Source organism: Phalacrocorax aristotelis, chromosome 2 (assembly GCF_949628215.1).
Source record: "Phalacrocorax aristotelis chromosome 2, bGulAri2.1, whole genome shotgun sequence".
NCBI lineage: Eukaryota > Metazoa > Chordata > Aves > Suliformes > Phalacrocoracidae > Phalacrocorax > Phalacrocorax aristotelis.
In genome coordinates this window covers 147,534,580-147,558,266 of record NC_134277.1, presented here as the reverse complement: position 1 = coordinate 147,558,266, position 23,687 = coordinate 147,534,580, and the positions used below count along the sequence as shown (strand labels likewise).

Below are 23,687 nucleotides of genomic sequence, written 5' to 3'. Positions count from 1 at the left end.
AATTACATTCCTTCCTATTTCCAGAAATTTGTTCCCAGCACTGTGATGGTTGATGACCTTCACAGCAGACAAACAAAGATGCCATATAGCGAGCAGAAAATTACAAGTTATAAAAACCAAATCAAAAATAGTATTAAAGCCTACAACAATGACCAATAGTATCACTGTTATGGAAAAATGAAAACAGTCTCAAAAGCAGCTCAAGCATTTGTACTTAAGTCCTTTTAGTCGTTCAGTGCCGGGTCAGGTTTTATATCTGCATTTGAGCATACAAAGCATACGCTGAAGACTTTAAAGTCAGCAAAACATATTCACATAGTTCTAAGGTGTTTGAAACACCAAAACAAAACTGTCACTGATATTTCTTTCCCAGCACTGTATTGTGGAAATCAACTTTCAAGGTGCAAAAAGGAACTCCAAGAGGATGACTGTCACGAGAAGTTTGCATTTTGTTATATCCACTGTAATCTAGAAAATAAATTTAACATAACTGCAAAAGTCCATAAGTCTACTCAGAAGAGCTGCTTCTTTAAAAAAATACTACATCCATAAACTCAGTACATAATGCAAAAAGCAGCAGCACCTCTAAATCTGAGCTCTTTCATTAATGACCATACATGAAAGTGGAATTTTATCAATATTCTCCAGATCTGACCCAGAAAAGTCAAGGCCATCTCCTTGATGGCTGTTGGACTAGATGATTGTTGTAGGTCCCTTCCAACCTAAATATTCTGTTCTTTCACTGCCCACATGTTAACATGTGAATCTTCAGAACAGTCAGGCTGGAGAGGGAAAAAAAAAACAAACTGTTCTAGCTGAAGGATTTAAATGTTCAACACCAACTTCTAAAATGATGTATTACTCAGTAGAAGCAATCAGTAAACAAGTCCACTGGAGAACTTTATTTCAGCCTAAGATTCTGTATTCACTTGTTCACCATTTCATGAACAAATGATCCTTCCTTGATAAATTAAGTACACAGGAAGTCTAAAGCTTTTGAGGCTGCAGAAGACTGAGTAGTAAAACGAGATTACATCTTTCTGTCAAGGTGACCTGCGACAACTGGCAAAGCACCCATATCAACAAGGCCCCTGGTTTTATTAAACACAAAATCCAATGCTTCACCTGTGGTCTCAAAAGCAAGTTAAAGACTGCTTCAACTGCCAGTCCAGGTCAAAAATTGATTGAAGAATACTTTATTGCAAAGTAAGTTAGAAGTTTCATAAGTCCATTTTATATTGCTTATCTGAACACTAGAGTCACAGCATTAGAATAAGATGTATGAAGAACCAGTTGCACATCATCTTCTCATTTCAGTTACCTTGCTTCAGCTTCAATTTTAGCAGTTCAGAAAACACCAACTTACCCCTCCCAAAACCCACAGGCCAGGCTTGTCAATATCTTAAAGAAATGCCATCCTATTCAGGACAAAATATGTTTCCAGGGCAAATTTGAATATGTTTAAAGAAACTGTATAGTACCTTGTGGTGTTTAGTCTCAGACACTGAGGAACAGTAGATACAATCTTTCTGCAGGCAAACATTCAAAGTGTGCAAGACTACTGACTACAAAAGGAGAACAGGTTGTAGAGACTTTCTATTGTAAATAGAAGCTTCCTAAACAGTCTGACAATGACTTGTAAGATGGCAGAAAAATCCCAAGCCTGTACATCAGGCCTTGACAACTGTCCTTGACACATATGGAAGATTCTAAAGCCTACCTCTGCAGCCTCAACAAAAGACACAGCTAGAAACCTAAAAGCTTGCTTATCTTGGTCTTAGAAGAAACCCTCAACACCAAGAGGTGAATACTCAGTAAAAAATTTAATCTGAAAGTATAATTCCATTTAAAATTTATTATACTGATAAACAGAGAATTAAGCCTTTAGAACTATTAGGCTTTTATGTGAACTTGACTAAGAAGCTGATCAAACACTTCATTTGCAATGACTATAAGCAGTTGGAAGATCATACAGCTGTCTTGAAAACACTGGCTTTATAGCACCTCAGCAAGAGATGACCTATTTCATTGTTATCTATTTAAAAAGACAACAGGAGGTAGATCAACGCAACATTTCTGGCTCACAAGTTATTTGTTATGGTCCACAGTTACTACGTGAACACTTCAGGGTAATTCTCTGAGAAAAGTTACTGTCCCAAATTTACAGGCTAGAAATGAGATCCTTAATACACTAAGCATCATTAATATTTCTGTCATTTTTTTATTATTATTACCAAGGATCACAATGTTAACCTAGGTAGCTAGGTAAAGCTCAGGAAACAGCCAGATAAAGAAACATTTTGTTTGGTCCCAAGTTTTAATTATTCTTTTTCAGACATACCAGTGTTTATGCGACTTTCCCTAGCTATTTCTGTGACTCTCTTGTAAGAAAAATAGCTTCTGTCTTTACCCCTTTCGGACTTGTTTGCAGGAGAAAAGCTTCCCTGAAAACCTGTTGGACATGTATTACTCACAGATGAGTTCCTAGCATGGGCAGAAACCAAGCGCTATTCATACTGTGAGAAGAAATTGAATAACATCAGAACAAAACCTGTAAGCAGGAACATACCTGCATCTAGCCAACCACTGGTCAAGAATTGTTCATTGCATTATGCTAGTCTTCCACAAAAGATGGAACCTGAAGCAGCTCCAACCTTTGAGAACTAACAACACAGTTTTGCTTAAGTAAAGACAAAAAGGTCATACCCTCTTTAGAAGGAGTGAAAATTCATTCCCTTCATTCCCTTGTTGGTTTGCCATTATGGCTCAGACAAACTTCTATGTTAGCATTCCTGTAATACATTACTTCAGAACTATTGTCTCGGAGTAAGCCAGCGATCAACTTGCGAGCATTTTAGTACCATTGTGATGGGTTGACCCTGGCTGGACACCAGATGCTCACCAAAGCCGCTCTATTACTCCCCTCCTCAGCTGGACAGGGGAGACAAAATATAACAAAAGGCTCATGGGTTGAGATAAGGACAGGGAGAGATCACTCAGCAATTACCATCATGGGCAAAACAGACTCGATTTGGGGAAATCGGCTTAATTTATTAACAATCAAATCAGAGTAGGGCAATGAGAAATAAAGACTAAGTCTTAAAACACCTTTCCCCCACCCCTCCCTTCTTCCTCAACTTTACTCCCTGTTTTCTCTACCTCCTCCCCTCCAGCAGGGCAGAGGGACGGGGAATAGGGGTTGGGGTCAGTTCTTCACACATTGCCTCTGCCACCCCTTCAGGGTGAGGACTCCTCATACTCTTCCCGTACTCCAGCGTGGGGCCCCTCCCACAGGAGACAGCCCTCCATGAACTTCTCCAACATGGGTCCTTCCCTTGGGCTGCAGTCCTTCATGAACTGCCCCAGTGTGGGTTCCTCCCACGGGGTGCAGGCCTTCAGGAACAGATTGCTCCAGCATGGGTCCATCACAGGGTCACAAGTCCTGCCAAAAAAGCCTGCTCCTCTCTCCACAGGTCCTGTCAGGAGCCTGCTTTAGTGCAGGCTTCCCACAGGGTCACAGGCTCCTTCAGGCACATCCACCTGCTCTGGTATGGGGTCCTCCACAGGCTGCAGGTGGACAGCTGCTCCACCATTAACCCCCATGGGCTACAGGGGCACAGCCTGCCTCACCATGGTCTTCATGGGCTGCTGGGGAATCTCTGCTCTGGTGCCTGGAACACCTCCCCCTCCTTCCCTGACCTTGGTGTCTGCAGGGCTGTTCCTCTCGCATATTCTCACTTCTCTCCCTGGCTACAACTGAGCATGTTTTTTTGTCCCCCCTTCTTAAATATGTTATCCCAGAGGTGCTACCACCATCGCTGATCAGATCAGCCTGGCCAGCAGCCTGTCCATCTTGGAGCTGGCTGGCATTGGCTCCATCTGACACAGGGGAAGCTTCTGGCAGCTTCTCACAGAAGCCACCCCTGTAGAGCCCCCCAACAAAACCTTGCCATGCAAACCCAAAACACTCACTTTAGGTTCTGAACCGACTTTTCTGGTTACTCATACACATTTATGCACTACAGCAGCAGATGTCACAGTTGTTATACAAAATATCCAGACACGGGTAGCAACACTGATGCCAGGAAAAAACCTACCGCATACTGTTCTTTAGTGACCTTCTTTTGATAACCTGACCTCCCCTGCTATCTTACAAGCACTAAGGAAGACTGATAGCCTGAAGTCTCCTTGCCATAAAATCTTCTTGGTTCCTTGCTTCTGCAGCAGGGAGAAAGTTCCAAAGCTCCCCCTCTGGCCTGGCTAAGCTGCTGAAAATATTATCAGTGTGATTATATTCTTGAGAGTAAAGAATAGCATGGTGGCTTACTGACAAAGTAAAGCCCTTCCTATGCCCTCACCTACCCATATCAACCCAGGGAGATATGTACAGCACCTCCTTTGTGGTTATGGTCTGTCATGCTATGTCTACAGCACAGAACCCTTTAACGGTAATCAAATATTCATTGAACATTTTAGAAACAGCTCTTTGTATAAAGGTAATTTTAAAAACATCTTCAAAAAATTATTTGTACCAATAATGTAACTAGAGACAGATCAGCAAATCAGAGCACGACCATAAGCAAAAAGACTGGGCAGTGGCATGCACACTGCAAATTCCTACGTGACTCCAGTATAGTGCCAGCATTTGCTTTTATCTCTTAAATTTACTAGTCCTGAGGAAAAGACAAAAAAGAAAAGAAAGTCTATAAGCAGCTCAATTGTTGATAGAGAACTGTAATGCAGTTCTTTAGGACATCCTCCAGATAGCCAATGACTTGTTTCTCCTAGATCATACTTCTTACTAGTTGTTGAAGAAAAAACTAAAAAAATCTGTCAAAAGTGATGTGAAAATAGCATATAGCTACTAAGTAGTTCAACGTGATACTCTTACAGGAAGTTCTGGTTCTTGAACAAAATTCCCCAAAATACCAGTTGTAGAGTTCAAGTTTCCTGTATGTAAGATAGATTTTACTTCATGTCTTCAGAATCTGAACTCAGCCTGAACAGAAATTAACAGCCTCCATCATAGAACAGTCTGGGTTGGAAGGGACCTTTAAAGGGCATCTACTCCAACTCCCAGGAGAAATGCTGAGCTACTTCACTGAAAACCACGTGGACACTAGGTTATTAAAAAAAGATCCTTTTAAGTCTTAAAGCTGGTCCAGAAAATATTAATCCAGATAAGCAAAAACATTCACATTGAAAGTAGACTGAACTGCACCTGCATGCAGATGTGCAATTCTGAATTGGTTTTAACTTCTTTCCATTGAAGTTCCTTAAACCTCAGGAAGTGGGAGCTCTAAATACTACACAATATCCAAGATAGAAATTTGAACAACCATGATACAGGGAGGATTAGAGCCAAACTTTATGACACTGGTGAGCTCAAACATTAAGATTAGGCAGTTCAGTAAAGCACACTTTTAAGAAGGTTTGAGAGGACTTCTGGCAAGCACTTTTCAAACAGAAGTTAACGCTAAATAATTCCATTATGTTCTTGAACACACAAGGTAGAACAAAAACTGTAATTTGTGATTTAAGAAGCTGTTATCGTGAAGATAACAATTTAGTTTTATTCTTATTTCCTTGTAGAGTTATTTAACCTCGGCAGTATCCTTCTTTTCACTTAATGAACAATGTGTTTGTGCTTTTTGTGCCCCTATTGCCAGGTTGTTTGCTTGGTTGGTTTTTTCAAGCCTTATTGGTAGTAGGTTTTCCTTTACCTACTATTCAAAACAAGGCAAATTAAACTAGCAAGCATAAGAAAGAGCAAAGAATTTCAAAGCTTCTCTATTAGGTTCAGTTTCAATCAAGCAGACTATTTAAGAGACCTTTTTCTGCCTCCAACCAACAGTGCAATGAAAAAACCAGAGCAGCATGCTTTTCTACAAAAGAAACAAACCGTGTGGCTACAAGAAAGGGCATGCATACATACACAATAAACATTGAGTTAAGGTGTGACTCTGCAGCAAACTGGTTACTCTACGCTGATTTATTGTCTGACCAGGATGCAGCATATTCACAGCACCCTGTTTCTAACTGTGCCCAACACCCTGCCTCTAAAGTAGCCATAGCAAGGTAACAGAGAACAAATACAACAGCAAGTGTTTCCAGGCCCCAGCCACTGCACCTCAGAGAAGTCCTGCATGCTTGTCCAGGAAGTCACAGGTGTGACCAACACCAGCTCCAAACACATACAGAATAAGTGGTTTTGAAGAGTGAGAAATGAGACAGTCTTACATTAATGTAAGCTCTTTTGCAGATATGAAATCAAACACATTGAAAAAAGAGGCTTTCACTAGATGTGTTTTATGAGCATCAGTCAGCAATGACTGAGACTTCATATCTGAAACCCTATAAAACAGTTAACAATGAGCTTCAAAACCACTTCCAGGGTAGGAAGCAGAGAATGAATCTTTTAAGCTTTCTCCAGAAAACCTTTGAAGATTTATCATCCTACATCATCAGGAAATATACCAAGGAGAGGATAAAATGACATGCCAGAGGATGCTCCTACCATATGTGACACACAGGCTAAATTACATACTAAACTTATGAAATCTAGCACTCAAATCTGAGCAAGTTAGCATTCATTTCTCTCCCCACCCACTTCCCCAAATATGGGCCGATACTGCGGTGGATTATACAACTCTTTAGAAACAGAATTCTCCTTGAAGCTTTTAGAAAATACGCTGTAAAGATGCAAGTCCAAGACAGATGCTGTGAACTGTGAGTTCCTCATAATATTCTGATGAGGAATTACAGCACATAACAGGCTGGAAATTTTAACCCTAGACTGTATTTTTCCATTATACCCCGTTTCTAACAGAGGTTCACAGTTCTCAATTCCTCTCCCTCACAGCACTTAAAACTGAGAAGTAATGACTTGTCTAGGATCAACCTGAAAGAAGTCACCTAGGGTCAGGATGCAAGGAGTCAAGCTAATTAACTGCAAAGTAGTGCAAAGTAACAAAGGTTTTCCAGTACTAGTCTCACCTACTTCTAACGTAACTTTTGCCAATATGCATGTCAACAGGCTTCAAGTCTAGACATATGCAGATCTGCAATCTTTTCCATCAGCAAAAAAAAAAGATACAGTTTTAGAAGGTTCTTATTAATCTGTCTATCATTAGTGTAACTTATCTGCAAACCTATTGCTGAGCAATACAGAATCAGCAGCATTTGTATATACATACCCAAACTTCAGGTGAAAGAGGAAGTACTACAAGTACTTTGAGTTTCATTGCATTCATTCAGCTTGAGTGAAGGCATGATTTTTCATAAGTATCTAATAGTCATTTTTCTGTGGGGTAGGAGAGCAATACATTTTGGTTTTTCCTAAAGCTTTCTGAGGTAAAGTCTTTTGCCATGATCTCAGTCCCAAAAAATCTGTGCAAGACTTGTGCACCTATGAGCTGAATGGAAGTTAATTAAGTGCCATTACCTTGGTGGTGTTTGTGTAATAACAGAGAGAACTGTAACTACTGCTTCAAAGGAAAAAAAATAAAATCAAGATTCCTACCATACCATACCCAATACACAAATGTGTGTTTACAGAATCAGAGTTTAATTCTGCTCACACTGTCCTGTTTTAGGGAAATGGAAGTGAAGCTACCAACTACATAGGTCTTTATAGTTTAAGGCAGTTTCTTCTCCACTGTAAGTAAGTAATGAGAATTACTTATGAGAGAAACTAACATAAGGAAGAAAACAAAACTCATGCCCTCAACACAAAAGAATCACTTAACAGTATGGCTAAAGGGAAGTTTGTCACAGGTTAATTGCATATTGACTGCTTGCATCACATCTAAGAAACAAGTGGTCTGAGAATCCAAAGGAAACAGTGAATAAAAAAATATATTTATAGACATATATATATGTCTATAAACTGTTCCACCTACCTATTAGTAACTAAATTTTACTGTAAATTTATGGTTTAAATGTACTTTGTTTTTACATCCCATGCAGTAAGACCTGAATGTTTAACTACCTTGCCATTAGTGATGTACTTGCAATTGATTTTTAGAAATTTCTCTGTAAATGCTTCCTCCTCTTCGGAGGTGGATGATACCACTCTTGTAGGACGAACACATGCATGTGCTGGTGAAGCAGCCGACTCCTTCCGTTGGACTCCATCTGGATCCTGAAAAGGAATATAAAAAAACCCCAACTTAGCAACCTGCCTTTTTCCATATAAAGAGATCTTCTGTTGTATAACTTTCGTTGTTGTTCTTTGACATGAAAACAAATGTAAAAATAGGGTTCCAAATCCACTGCAGTCTAAAGGAGTGCTTTGATCTGACAGAGTATGTTACTAATGAAGCACAGCTTAACCTGCCCATGATAAGACATGCAAGTGGGCAAATATATTCAGAATCAGCCTGGGAATAAACAACAAAGTAATGATCAGAACTCACATAAGGAAACCATCCAATACATTGTCACATGCAAAATTTGAGCAGAAGTTAGCAGAAAGGATTATTTTCCAACTTCAGCAGAAGTCCTACTAAATGTCTTCTGTTATCCTTCCATAGCATTATACACTACTTTATGTTGGAAGGTTGGAAGCTAGCACAAATCTGCATTCAAAGTAGGCCTAAGCCCACATTAGATCAGGTTTGTTCATGGCCTTTCCAGCTGAGTTGAAGTCTTCAAGGCTGGAGAATCCACAGCCTCTCCAAGAAACCTGCTCCAGTGTTTAACCACCCTCCTTGTGAGAAATACTTTCCTGTTACTTAACTGGGACCTCTTGTGCAGCAACTTGTAGTAAAATGATGGGCAGCAACAGCTATGAACCCCTGAAGACCCTTCTCCCTCCAACCTACCTACTAGGTAGTACAACACAGAAATCAGGTTGTCCATTAGTATTTTCTTCTCCATACTAAAGAAACACCAGCCCTCTCAGCCAATCCTTGTGCCTCAGATGTTTCCATTGCCTCATCATCTTAACAATCCTCCACTGGACTCTCTCCAGTCGCGTTAATCTTTGTCATGTACTGGAGGTGTCAGAAGTGGACACAGCACTGAAAATGCAGCTTCACAAGCCCCCCAAGCAGGGGAATAACAACTTTCCTTAACCTGCTTGTATTCCTCTTCCACCTGCTGCCTGGCATGTGATTAGCCTTCACCACCACAAGTGCACATTGTTCAACATGACAGCCAGGACCTCAATCTCTTTAGCCTTTCATCTTCTGCAAAGCTGGTATGTAGCTAGCCAGCCCTCATCCCATACTGCCACATGGGGCTCTTTCTGTCCCAGGCAGGTCTTAGCTGTTGCTGAACTTCATGTGGTTTCTGTTACTTCACCTCTGCAGACTCTTGATGGCCCTTGATGAGTAGCCCTTGCCCTTCTCTCCAGTGTACTGACTGCTTTCCCTAATTTTTGCTGCCTGCCCCTCCCCCAGGCATGCTGACAGCACATTCTGTCCTCTGTCCCACCATTCAGGTCACTGATGGGCAGATTATAAACAATATTAACTCTTTAATCTCTTTGTACTATTTGATCTCTTTGTTAATTACTTGGATGCAGGACTTAAATAATAATTAAGTTTGCTGATGACACAAAATTGCGAGGAGCTGTTGACACTCTCGAGGGCAGGGAGGCCCTGCAGAGGGATCTAGACAAATGAGAGAGCTGGGCAATCACCAACCGTATGAAGCTTAACAAGTGCAAGTGCCAGATTCTGCACCTGGGGCACAGCAACCCTGGATATACATACAGGCTGGGGAACGAGAGGCTGGAGAGCAGCTCTGCAGAGAGGGACCTGGGGGTTCTGGTCGACGACAAGTTGAACATGAGCCAACAGTGTGCCCTGGCAGCCAGGAGGGACAACCGTGTCCTGGGGTGCATCAAGCACTGCATCGCAGCCGGTCGAGGGAGGGGATTGTCCCGCTCTGCGCTGGTGCGGCCTCACCTTGAGCACTGCGTGCGGTTTTGGGCACCACAGTACATTAAGGTTATAAAGGTACTAGAGAGTGTCCAGAGGAGGGTCATGAAGTTGGTGAAGGGTTTAGAGGGGAAGCCATACAAGGAGCGGCTGAAGTCGCTTGGTTTGTTCAGCCTGGGGAAGGGGAGGCTGAGGGCAGCCCTCATCGCAGTCTGCAGCTCCCTCCCAAGGGGAGGAGGAGGGGCAGGCGCTGACCTCTTGTCTCTGGTGACCAATGACAGGACCCGAGGGAATGGCAGGAAGATGTGCCAGGGAGGGTTAGGTTGGATATTAGGAAAAGGTTCTTCACCCAGAGGGTAGTGGAGCCCTGGAACAGGCTCCCCGGGGAGGCAGTCACAGCACCAAGCCTGACAATATTCAAGAAGCACTAGGACAACCCTGTCAGAGACATGGTGTGAACTTGGGGTTGTCCTGTACAGGGACAGGAGCTGGACTTGATGATCTGTGTGGGTCCCTTCCATCTCAGGACATTCTAGGATTTTTGACTGTGCACCACAAAGAAAAACAACAACAACAAAAAAACAACCACACACAAATGCTGAATCACTGTATGCCCAAAGATCCTACCAATTTTTCCAGCCCATCTAGTAGTCCACCCATTCAGTTCACATTTCCCCAGTATTCTAACAAGGCTACTTTGGGACAGTTTCAAGGGGCTGGCTCTAGACAAGGTAAGTAACATGTACTGCTCGCCCCCCATCTGCTGAGCCAGTCATCACAGAAAGGAATCACTTTGGTCAGGCATGATATACCTTGGAAAATTCACTCTGGCTGTTCCTAACCATCTTTGTCTTTCACATGCCTGGATATAACTTACAGAGGATTTCTTCCATGACCTTCCCGGGCAGATAATAGGAAGAGTTATGTATCTTGCTGTCTAACAGCATATCCAACAAAGTAGCTAACACGGAACCCTACCAGGGACAGGACAGACAGTGAAAAAGTAGTTTTCAAATAGAAGCTACATGTATAGTAGACAGACTGCACCAAAGCCTATTTTTATAGTCATAGCAACCCTGGTTTGGAGCTTAATCAAGCTTTAAAGACTTCAATTTCATACATAATTGCTATTTTTAGTTACTAATAAAATATCACTATTTGTAAAAACTATGAACTTTTATGTTCCCTCTGGTTTTCTGCTTCTCTGTTCAGTTCTATTCACTAGTACAGATTGCAGCTAAATGCTTTTAATTATACCCAGGAACATTATGCACAACTGTCGTCAGTTCATCATCTATCTGGCACTACTTTAGCCTTTGCCTGCATCTTTCAATTTTAGTTAGAAAGCAAACAAAAAACCCAAAACAACTTACAGAACACTGAACTGAATTTTGCTTAAAAAAGCTAATAAATATATAATTAAAAAGTAAACTTCCTAGAGATGATCTCTCCTTCTATACACCTTTCTCTAAAAATTGTGTGGTCACCTTTGTGACCACATATAACTTAGCAAGCAGCTGCAAGAGTCCCCAGCTGATATCCAAGTCCACTGAGAACACATCAGCTATTTCTGAATATATTGCCACGTTATACAGAAGCAGGAATAATACTGGTGGCAGACTAAAATTTAATGACAACACCCTTTGTCACTACATATTATTTTGAAGTGTATTTTAAGTTTTATAGGTAGTAAAGCTTATTGGATCTTCTCAAATACATGCATCTGACTGCTGAATGAAGATACTCTTCACAAAATCCAGCAGCATAAGGCAGGCTTAAAAATCTAAACACTGACACTAACTTTATGAAATACACCCTGAAATCTTAGCTTAAGTGTAGCAATAGTCACGCGCTGGTTTGCATTTAGCCACGTGGTTGTGTTAAGCTACTCCAATGTCTGATAAAACAGAAGCAAAAGAACAAAGCACATCATAGTTTATATTTTGCCTCAGAGGTTGGTTAGTTATCTTATTCAATTTCTAGCAAGAACTCATCGATATCAGTGACCATAGTATAGAGAAAAGACCCTTTTACATTATACAGAGTAACATATCCTCTTTACTTTGAGACGTGCTTAAATTTAAACTGCAAATCTGGAGTCAAAATTTGAGGAGAGTCAAAGATGACAGACATCAACAGAGCATTAGAGAATGTATGCTAGCATTTGTGTCGTTCATAAGGATAGCAATCAGGTAAGAGAGAAACAGGTACTATGATGAAGAACAAAATCCTCCAGCCTTAACTGCTCCCATGGAAGTTGAGTGCTCTGCATGTTGCTGGACAGTTTAAAAAACAGAACTAAACACACACACAGAGTCTGCACACAGTCTACACACACAAGTACAAGTGATTTCTGTTCTTTGCTTTCTTTTGACAAACAATACCTAGGAACATCCCTTCCCTCCTTGCATGTATTTCAGAAGACCTCAGAAACTAACTTCCGTAAACACTTTATTATATATTGCCACATTGCTCATTTGTTTGACTTTCCCTGAAACTTTTAAGAACTGCTTGTAGTGATCCACAACGTGTAATGAGATGCACAAAGTAGTTCTGCAACAATACAGTAAGTGTCAGTTAAATGAAATTTAACACTCAGATCGTTGCCAACATCGAACTGCCTACACTAAGCAAAATAACCTTTTGCATAAGAGGATTTTAACTTTGGAAGTATTTTTATCTACTTTGTTTCTCCTATGCTTTCAAGCTTTTATCTCTGCTATGTGCATATAGTCAATAAAAAAGGAGGCTTAATAGTGTAACTATACCTGTAATTTTTTTGAAACTTATTACTATATGCAGACAAGCATAAAAAAAATAATCTACAAAAGCAAGACGAAGGTCATTTTCTGGCATGGGATATAGTGCACTGTAGGAAGAGCTCTGATTTCTAGTAGTAAAACTAACAATTCTCCCTTGAGTAACTTCTCACAACATATGCTATAGGGGTAGGCCTATCCTAGCATTTACAGTAATTCTGAGACCAATATAGAAGAATGTTCTTGCAGACTAGTCTATTTACTGTGCTACAACACCTTCAGTTTGTCATAAAACATAAAAGAAATTATTCAGTACAAACGAGAGCAGACACCTTGTGAGACCAGACATACTATGTCAGAGTAAAGGTATAACTGCAAAACCAACAGTAATTTTCAGCAGAAGAGTTATCACAGCCTTTGTAATGCAGCTTGGTAAGCTATTCAGCAACAAAGCAATACCTGTATATTTAAACTTCTCTGGACCAAACGCTTCGTCTCAAACCTTCCTAAACTTTCAGCACACAGAATCCTGCAATGGACATTTGACAACTTGACTGAGAACTATCAAGAACTGCTATCAAGAAATCTGTTATGTGAGAGGAAAGGAAGTAATAACTGGGAAAAGAACAGTAGTGACATATTAAAAAACATCTGAATAAGGTCAAAATTGCATAAATTGCAGAGAAGCTCGGCTCCAATACTACATCTTCCTGGTTGGAGTTCTCCCCATGGTTTGCTGTCAACAGAATTCCAATGTTCCTGGAAAGATATGCTTTTCAAAGCTAGCTCCTAGCCAAAACCTACATCGGAGCTGAATTACAGAGCAACTTTGATAGCTAAGCGATTTTAGTATTTCAAAGGCTACAGAGGTAGGACTACTGAGTAGAAGTCAGCTAAAATCAACTCTGTTTTAGCCCTTCTCTGAAACAGATGTTTTTTCTTTACTTCATTTTGCTGAACTAAAGTAAAGAACACCCTCCCACACCTCTACAGGGAGCCCTTACCTTTTAGCTACTGAGTATTCTTGCCAATGTACCATTGCTAAAAAAAACTATCAGTAAGATTAGAAACAAATGTTTAGCTAGTTCTAAAAGGTAACAAGTACAGAAATGCAACAGGAACTAGTATTTATGATATTCGTGTGCAAGGATAGTATTTTGCTACAAATAACTTGCCTTCAAAAAAAGTTTTCATGTAGAAAACTGTCACCTACAATGATTAGAAGCTTGTATTTACTTTAAGAATGTACTATTTTACTTTTCAACTTCAAGTGTTTTACTTTCTCCTCAAAATAAAAGGATAGTTTAGGAAGAATGCATAGCATCTGTAACATTTATCTTGTAAGGGAAAATTAATTTCAAGGATAACAGGTATACCTACATTTACTGTAGCCTTGTCAAGCTCTGCTTCGGAGGATGTAGGTGATAGGGGACTTACAGGACTTAGAGAGGGGGAGCTGTCCACACTAGAAATGTAGTCTGGGTCAGGAACATACAAAATCTATAAAAAAGATATAATGTAGTTAAGTTATGCTTTCAGGTTTACTTCAGATTTCCCACTAGTTCAGGTATACTTGCTATGCTTTCTCAAAATAAGTTATACAAAAATCATTTCTGCTCCTATTAATTTTAACGGAAATTATGAGTTTGAGGGAATAAACAATACCACACAGAGTACTTAATTTTAGCTTTTAAGTTTTATAAATGCTGTCTTGAGATAAGATAGATCTTTATTGAGGAAGAAGCTTAGATAGAAAGTACTGAAAGTATACAGCATTCCAGAAACACCCAGTGTGCAAGGAAGACCTGCCCAATTTTTTCTCTTGTTATTACTCTACTATTTGAGCAACCAAGAAACAGACTAGGGAACAAGTTCATAGACATAGCTCTTAGTACTGAATGTAAAACAAAATGCCAGATCAAACAAAAAAACACATACGTGAAGTTATTTACCCCTTAAATACATAATTTTGCCTATCATAGGCATTCAAGCTACTCAGACAAAGCTCTGCAGCAATCAGAAATAAACACAGGGTTTTTTTTTCCGAGAGGTAATACCATAGCTGACCTATCACTTGTCTCCAGGACTGGCTTTCAAGGAGAAGTGAAAAGTGAAGGCAAAAAAGGGAAAAGAAGGAGATGTAAGCAATATTAACCTATAATAAGTGAATGATAGTTCCTATACTGCCAGTAAAGACAGCAAGTTTTCAGGGTGGAATGGAAACATTATTCAGTTTATGAAAACAGAATTGCAGGCAGAAACATGCAGTCAGGAATGTTGTTTGTAAGCTGTACACTGCATTTGTCTTCTGAGGCAGAGTTGGTAAACAACCTACTATATTTGCAAAGTAACAATTTAGCTTGTACCCAAGTGCTATTATACCATTAAGTATATTTAGTTTTAAAAGTCCTCTGATCTTATTTAAGAGACAGGTAGCTTCATTACATGTTCCCGTTTTAGGCAGCTATTTAATAAGCACGAGGAATTAATGAACTAAAGGAAAAAAAATGAAAAAGTCTTTTTACAAAGCCAACAGGAAAACCTGTAAGAGAAGTACTTTAACACTTTCTCTGGTAAAGATGAGAAATATAGGGGAAAAGGCCTTTGTTCGATAAGTAACATATATAGGGTAATAGTACCTGTCCAGGAACGACTGCTCTGGAGAAAAGCTTATTTAATTGAACCAGTTCATTGGGTGTTGTATCAAATTTCAAGGCAATACTGTTTAAGGTATCTCTTGATTCCACCTGTTCCAATTGGGGAAAAAAGAAAAACAAACCTATAAGCAGTTAGTTCAAACAGTGGCTTATAAATTTTTATCACACATAGATTTACTGAGATTTTGATGAAGTTTAAGTCTTCCTATCTTATGATTGCCCCCTCCCCCCAAAAAACACCCCACCAAACAAAAAACCTTATACCTACCCACTGAATATTAGTCTATTGTAACCCCACACAAGGACACCTGCCTTCCAATGATGTTGCTAGGTGGCCAAAACTGTCAGTCACATGCCCTGAGCTGTACGCTCAGCTATTGCACCAGAACTTCTGGTCTGTGAATTCACTTCTGGGTACCACTAGACCAATACACAATTGACTTCTTTTACAGAACCCTTCATTCTCCCTCTTCAACTCCTCTTCTCGGTTCTTCACTTACAGAAAAGCTGCAGCTACCTCTATAAAAACGCAAACACACTCTCTTCCTACTGAAATAAGCTTCTGTTAACCTGACTTTCAAGTAAAATCCATCACTGAGATAAAAAGTAAAAACACTGATGCAAAACAGGTCAACCAGTATGACAGCAGATGGAGCATAAGTGTTTTGAGCAGGTGATTCCCAAGTACAGAAAGAATCTTGTCAAGCTCTTATTTTCACGCCCATCTCCCAAAATGTATTCCATATGAACAAACAGAAGAAAGCAAAGGGAAAACAGTTTTATTCAGAATAAAGAACTCATATCAAGCATTTAAGAATGGTGAACATCATATGACAAGGGAGCATAAAAGCAAAAGTTTATTGCATAATGGCACAGTGCTTCATAAACAACGTACCAGGAAAAATAAAATTTGTCAGTTAAGATGAAGCAATATAAGCAAAGCCACATTTGTGTTGCTAAATATGGAGTACAGCTAGAAAAATTCCAGTGACTCCTGTCTTAAATATTTTTTTATTCGCCCCTCTTGTTATATCTGCAAAAGATAGTATTTATATAGAGTGGAAGGTCAGTAAGTATTAGACTATTCACAGATTTAATTTTCCTTCTATTTTCAGGCTATCGACCTAACTTTTCTTGACAATCACAGGAAAGAATGCTTTAATTCCCTTTATTTAATTTTCAAAGGAAAAGTAGGGAAGGGAGAAAGAAGTGAAAGACAAAACCACGTTTTTCTTCATTGAAAGAAAAAATAGAAAGAAGTTTTCTGTATTAGTTGACTGCATACCCGCTAGACATCTTCTGCTCTTCACTCACTTTCTTAACAATAATGTGGGAGCACCATATCTTGTATGCCTTGTCAAGGATATCTACCTTTAAGTCTAGCAACAGTTGACTTCTGCTGGAATGATTGAACCGGGTCAGGAAAAAAAAAGTAGCGTAGGGTGAGGGGAGGGAAGGAAAAGTCTGAGCATTTATGTTTTAATAGTTTTTGGTACTGCCTGCTCTGAGGGTAGACCTTAACCTTACACAGTCACATGGAAAGAGACAGCGTTTGGAACCAGAAGACTGAACTGCTCTATTTCAGTAGCTGTACTGCAGTGGGGGTAAGTAATAAAAACATACATTGGGCTAGCCTGCTTCCAGCTGTACTCTACCTGTGGACTGTTCCCATTGAATTGGTATATTCCACCTAACTGATAAGCATTATATGTTTTGCTGTTGGTAGAATGTAACAAGGCACATTCTTTAAAGAAACAGCAAAAATATTGCTAGAGTGGAAAAAATGTATCTACATGTTATATTGTTAGTTAATTGTGGGTGATTAAATATTTTGATACATTTACATTGTGAGAATAGCTGGCAAACAGAATTCCTATTGGCTGCAAAGCAAAAGTAGTATATGAGAAGTTAAACAATTGCTCCTTAAAACGCATTTCCACTTAAACATGCCAAAACATAACACTGAACAGAACACTAACCCTGGAAAAATTTAGGAAAAGAAACATTTTATCTTCATTAACTTTTTCAAAGCTGTGTCATGTTAGTGGACACATGTTGACAGCACAGGAATAGAAAAACCTGACAGAGAAGCAAATTATCCTTTAATAAGAAGTGGGTTGTCCTGCAAGAGAAGCAAATATCTCTCTACTGGTATTTCAGGTATGAAAGACTACACTGTAGTACCTCTTAGTAATTCAGTACAGTATGATAACACAGATATGTGAAAAACAAGAGTATTCTTGTACACCACTTTTAATCGGTACTAAAGCAGAAATCAAACCAGGACCCCAACCTGACCAGATATATACTACTTGTTTCACAGACAATAACAAAACTGACAACCCAAGTCAAAGAACAATTGTGCTTCCATCAGAAACTGTACATAATACAGAAGGTTTGCTAAAATAAAGCATAAAGTGATATTCAAAAGCTTTGCCTAATTCAAAAGTTTGTTCTCACATAAGTGTTGGAGGACAACAGCTGCTAAGTAGCTATTCCTTAGGTATCACTTCTGATTGAAATTTAAAATTTTTAGACTAGCTTATGACATGATATAAAATTAAAAGCATTCAATTAAAACCCACAAAACAGCCTTTTAAGAGTGCATTCCCTTTCCTCAACCTTGAGAGATAAAACCATTCTGTGAGATCTCTTGGCAAATAAAGGGTCTATCTCACAAATCATGAGCACAAGAATGGTAAATATAGGCTTCCTTTTATTTGGTTGTAAAGCTTGCACAGGCAAATCTCCTCACTAAACGGGATTTCAGAGACCAGCACTGATATCTCCTTAAAACAAAGAAGGTGTTAATGTAATAAAGACTTCCTGAAGTATCTCCCTATATTCAAAGGCCTGTTTTCCAATTCTTGGGCTTTCTACAATCCACAAAATAGAATCTGAACAGCAAAAATGGAAAGAATAACTTTGTGGAAAAGCGTAGTTTAAGAACTAACAAAGAAGACGCACCACCACATACCACAGACTTTCCAGTCATTTTCCCCCATCAATTCAATACTTCTCTCCTAGGAAACAAACTTTCTATACATTATGCAGGGAGCTATCTAAATGCTATTCTGACTATTAAGAATTTTATGTAATTATTTGGATATTAAAGTACTATGCTGAATCTTCATGGGACAACTGCTTTTGAGAAGAGAGGGACAACTCCAATCATTACATGATTGTACATGATTACCTTGTTTCATGATTTTTAACAGAATGGTAAGATTCGTTCAAGTACAAGTAAACCCCTGAAAAACAACCAGCTGACATGGGAAAACATTATCTTATACCCTGAAACAATCTGAAATGGATCTGAGCAGGCCAGCTGGTGCTTTGAAATGGTTAAATACATATCATGCATTCATTGGCTTTGTTTCCTTCAGTATACTGACTTGAGTAAAAAGATTGAAAGATACTAATTAATGAAAGTGTAAAAAGAAAAAAAGAGAACAAAAAATCACCTCGTCAGGACTGTGTTCAACTTAACACACATAAGCTTCTGTTGAAAAACAGCTTCTTAAAATAAAAGTAGCTTTCCTATACTCAGTAGCAAGAGCTTCTAGTCATGAACACTCTTATGTAGAGATAAGACACATAAGGTCTTACTACCTAGTTACTTATCTTATACAGCCACTTACATATGTATACAAGTATGTCTGAAATTCTAAGTTAGCTAAAATCAGTTTTTATAGGTATTACTAGATGCTTGAAGAGCCCCACCTTCCACCTTCCTTTCCCAACAAAACCCTAGATCAAACACTCTTCAAATCATTGTGTCCCCCATTTGAGCAGAGGTACATCCCATTACACCTTTTCCACTTACGGAGCAGTACTTGTATACCCATGTTTGCCAGGCATGCTTGTGCACACCAGCAGACTGACAGCTCCAGAGTCACCGCTGACTATGGTTCAAACTGCCTTCATTTGTCAGTTTAGCAGCTGGCAAAGTTATTTAAAAACTTTATTTAAAACTAAATTCTCTTCTGATATTTTTATGAACTTCACTATCATTGCGTCTCAACAACTGGTGTTCACTCTTTCTTCTGTTAAAAATTAAACATTGGATACATATGAAATAGAGTGCACAACGACTTTTATTTTTAAGTATTTCAAGATTAGCTGGCCAGAACCAGAAAACAACAAAAGAATGGTTTAAGAGTATTAAAAGGAACTAACAAAATTAAAGAGATGGAAGACTAGAAGGAGAGGTGAGGAAAAAGGGGAGAAGAGGACACAACAGCAATTTTGGTGCTGTACAAGCCTTTAGAAATAACAGATTATGACTACATTTAGTATTTGTTGATAGGTCTAAGGTCTAATTTCTATAATATGCAACACCAGGAAAATGCAACCTGTAAATAATAGAAATAACTCAAAAAATAATTTTAAAATTAGGCAAAAGATACAAAAGATATAGTAATATGCCATCATTATGATCCACATTTTCTAAGTTTCCCAAAATTGGGAAAAAGACTATGACAATGGCATGCTCAAAGAAAAGTGACAGTCAGACAAGAACACAACCCCTGGCTTTGAAATGGAAGCACCAAGGAAAAAAAAGTAAGAACTCTTAAGCATATAGTAGTCTAAACAGCATGTAAAGGCTTACAGTGGCAATAAAACTAACTGCACCAGAAGAGAGAACCTTTAGCACTCTCTATCCAAGCTACCCTATGATAAAAAGCAAAACCACAGTTACTATAGAAGGATATTAGTAGATACTCATCATTTATCTACCCTTAAAATAAACATTTTCAGCAAGTCATTACATCAAGAAATTACTAGAATTTGAACCCACATGAATACTTGGAAGCTTTCACCTGTTTGATGGTCACCACAAAAATATTTGCCACCCATGCCCCTTGAGCTAAGAAAGGATCAAGAATTCCTCCTTGCTTTACATTAAGAAGCTGACTTCAGAAGCCCCTGTATTTTTGTTCTCAACTGGTGTTTAACTAAAAAAGAGTCAAGACCCAGTTTCCAGATGTTGGACTTACCACTAAATAACTGGGAAAAGATCACATGCAGGAAGACCAGCAGTTCAACACAGAAGAGTCTGGCTTAAAACTCAGTCTTCAAGTCTAGTCTACTCTAGGCTTGTGTGACCTTCATTAATTGATACCAGGCTCTTCTCATGATCTGGACAACATACTCATGCTTTACAGGGCTTAGCTGCTATTTCAGAAGAGCACAGCTTTCAATCCCCAAAGCGTTATAGGGGAAGGTGTGGGACAGGGAAAGGGAAGTCTTACAGTGGAGCCCCCAACAAAACCAGATCATCCACCTCCATTGCTCACTTGTAATCCCCACCCCCCCCAAACAAGAAGTGCTTTTGCTGTTTAGTCTATTGCACTTGAGAAAAAAAAAGTATCTGTAAATAGGAACAATTATTTCCTTTTTCTCCTCAAAAGGAAGAGGGCTTACAAGGCTTTTGTTGAAGTCATGAAACCGCTACCACACTAGTATCATTGGTGATCAGTGGTCAACACTGTCTGCTTATGCTCCTTTATTTATCTGTAGTTTGCTCTTCTAACACTTGTAGGCAGACACTGGTTGTGTTTGTACAACACAAAATACTTCTAATGCAATGGTAATATAATGATGTCAAATAAGCCATGTAAAATGCTATTTTCACAATGTAAAAAGGGCTAAAAATTCTAGCCAGTAACAGTAATTCACCTAAACTAGATACTCGGTCCTTAGAGCCTGTTCACATGTGTCAGCTGTGTGCAGAAGGGGAAAACAATTGGCTTGGAGCACCAGCTGTGAATTTCAAAACAGGCAATATTAATTTGCATCTAAACTATTGACTGACATTCGGAAGAAAAACTATATAACTTCAAAAAACCAATCTGTTCACTGCCTATGCAATAACAATGAAAATAAATCAGTATCCTTTAGAAGCAGTCTCTGAAATTTAACTTCGTGACAGTCTCTTAAACCTACTAGCCTGGGCAAGCTTAGGACTCACTTCCTTCACTTAATACCACAGCTGTTGACATCTTCTCACTGGTGCTACATACAGAACAGCAGCCCCGAGTTTTTATGCTTTGGAAATTTCAGGTTAAAGATAAACCCAAAAGGCAGTTAAAGATTTTTAAAGAGAAAATATATTTTAAAAAATCATTACTTTGAGGACGAATAAACAATAATTCTAGTGAGAAGTCTGTTTCACCTTAAAAACCCATAGTTTGCATCTGTGAGATTCTCTCTCACTCTGCACTTCAGGAATACAAATAAGGCCTTCCCATCTAAAATGACATAGCCACTGGAAAAACACATTACGTTATTAAAAAAAACAGCACACAGCAAAAAACTCCAGTAGCTTCTCAACAATATGGTGGGGGAGCATGGTTTCTGCCTTTGTCCTTCTGCTACTTCTCAAAGCAGCAACACATAGACATATAAATATGCATGTGTGTGTTGTGGCTTTTAGAGGTAGTAGGATGAAGGCAGAAACCAGACAGAAGTTCATCTCAGCACATTGTATAAAGTCAAATAATAACAGTAGCAAATTATCACACTAGTTACCAGACCCCTCTTATATACAGTGAAAGTAACCTTCGTTCCTAAAGGTTAGATCTGTGTATTGTATTATGACATATGTGTAGGACACTTAACTGAAAGCTCTAAAAACTTCATGTTTGTTAAGCACTTCACAAGTGAGAGGTACAGCAAGAGCAGCGAGAACACTGCGCTCGTGAGGCTGAAATGCACCATGCTCCGTACATGCAACAGGCTTCTTTAGAATCTGGACTAAGTTTCAAGACAAAGCCTTTGATTCTTGTGAATCGTCTTTCTGACTCACAAGGAATGATACATACTTCAGTAGTTAAGAAAGTTATGTTGGCAAATAAAACCCCACCTACTGGAACACAAAAACCTGCAGAAGTACATGACAACTTGACACAAAATGCTAATTTAAAAAAGGGAAGCTTGGTGCTTTAGTTTTGCCTGGGATATTACCTACCAAGGTAAATACACACACGGTGGCAAGAGACAAGGGATTTACTGACTGAAGAGGAACCCCAGTTTTAGAGTTACACCTGAGTATATTTTTTTCCAATTATTCCAGACAAAATGGTGTCAATGTAATAGAAACAGTCACATTTACTTTTCCATTCTTCAACTGCTAGACCTTAAGCAGAAGAAATTTATTTTCTGAATTTGAGCTTCAAGGAAGTCTTTAGTACAGGGTAGAATGATATTCAAATTCCTCATATAGACCATGCCCATGAAGTGCTTCTTGCTTCAATACATACACCCTCTGTCTCTCTCCAAATGACTATCACAGCCTTCTCAGTAGTTAAGCCATATCACAGCTTGGCTTAACGTAACATTAAGAGTTAAGTCTCCCACATACCTCTTATTCTTGGATTAAGAAAACACCAAGTGGTCAAGTAAAGACTTTAAAAATGAGAACCTCTATAAATTTTACCATGTCCAGCTTCAAACGCATTCAAAGACATCTCTGACAGACTTTCCTTAGTTTAATATCAACCCTATAAGCATTATTTATAGGCTTAATTATATTTCCAGCATATAACGCAAGACAGATACTTCTCACTTCAGTTTCCCTTAGTAACCACAAATGTGAAAAGCTGACTGCAGCACAGTTTGAGGGTCATTTCAAGAACAGAACAGGCAGAGAAAGGCTCCATTTTCAGATACTGCTGCCGAAACAGATCTAGACCAGATCTACAAAAATTAATAGAATGCCAGAAGGTCAGCATCAAGATATAGCTGCCTCCCTACCAACTTCATTCTACTCTTTGTCCTGATGTCAACAGTTTATTAGTAATGCTGAAAGCAGGGAACTTTCACATGATTTTATAATTAATGTTATTTATCATTTTTAGCTATTTACCCAAAAGTGAACTAGATAGATTGATTACCTTGGTTTTTTTTGAAGGAACAAAAAACAACTTAAAAAAGCATTACTAAAATACTACTAGCTAATTTCAGATTTAATTCCTGTCAAAATAAACTATCAGATACACAGAATTCTAAGATTAAGGGTAATGCACATTACCGTTTTGCTTATATTTTGTAATGAAACTTTAAGTCTGCACTTGCTATGCAATGACATTCTAACAATAAAGCAGTAACTTACAGAATATTCAATAGTCCCTCTAGGCTTTTGAAAAGACATTCGTCGCCCATCTTTCTTGTCTGGGGTCTTCTTCTGGCCAGTGTCTGAAAGAAATTGAGGCAACATGCGTGTTAAATTCATTTTGCTCTCTCAGTACTGTCACAGGCTGCTGACTACAGCCCCGTGGGCAGACATCTAATTCACCAGTTACATAGCTTGCTCCCGGTGACTCTGTCTAACAAACAACCGGCTGCTAGAATAGGGACTTCATTCCTCTGCAATGCTTTAA

General features: G+C 38.9%; 1 protein-coding gene across 7 annotated transcripts in view; it reads right to left on the bottom strand.

Moving 5' to 3' along the window:
* The window catches only part of OXR1 (oxidation resistance 1), a 296,193-nt gene that overhangs the window by 49,469 nt on the left and 223,037 nt on the right, over positions 1–23,687 (bottom strand). For 5 of the 7 annotated variants that reach the window (XM_075085597.1, XM_075085598.1, XM_075085599.1 and 2 more), the window contains 4 exons: positions 23,420–23,502; positions 15,286–15,393; positions 14,027–14,146; positions 7,991–8,143 (listed from right to left, as the gene is read on the bottom strand). In XM_075085597.1, coding sequence (XP_074941698.1) covers positions 7,991–8,143; positions 14,027–14,146; positions 15,286–15,393; positions 23,420–23,502 — 464 coding nt within the window. The remainder of the gene's footprint in view (positions 1–7,990; positions 8,144–14,026; positions 14,147–15,285; positions 15,394–23,419; positions 23,503–23,687) is intronic. The other 2 variants (XM_075085603.1, XM_075085604.1) reach the window with 1 other exon arrangement.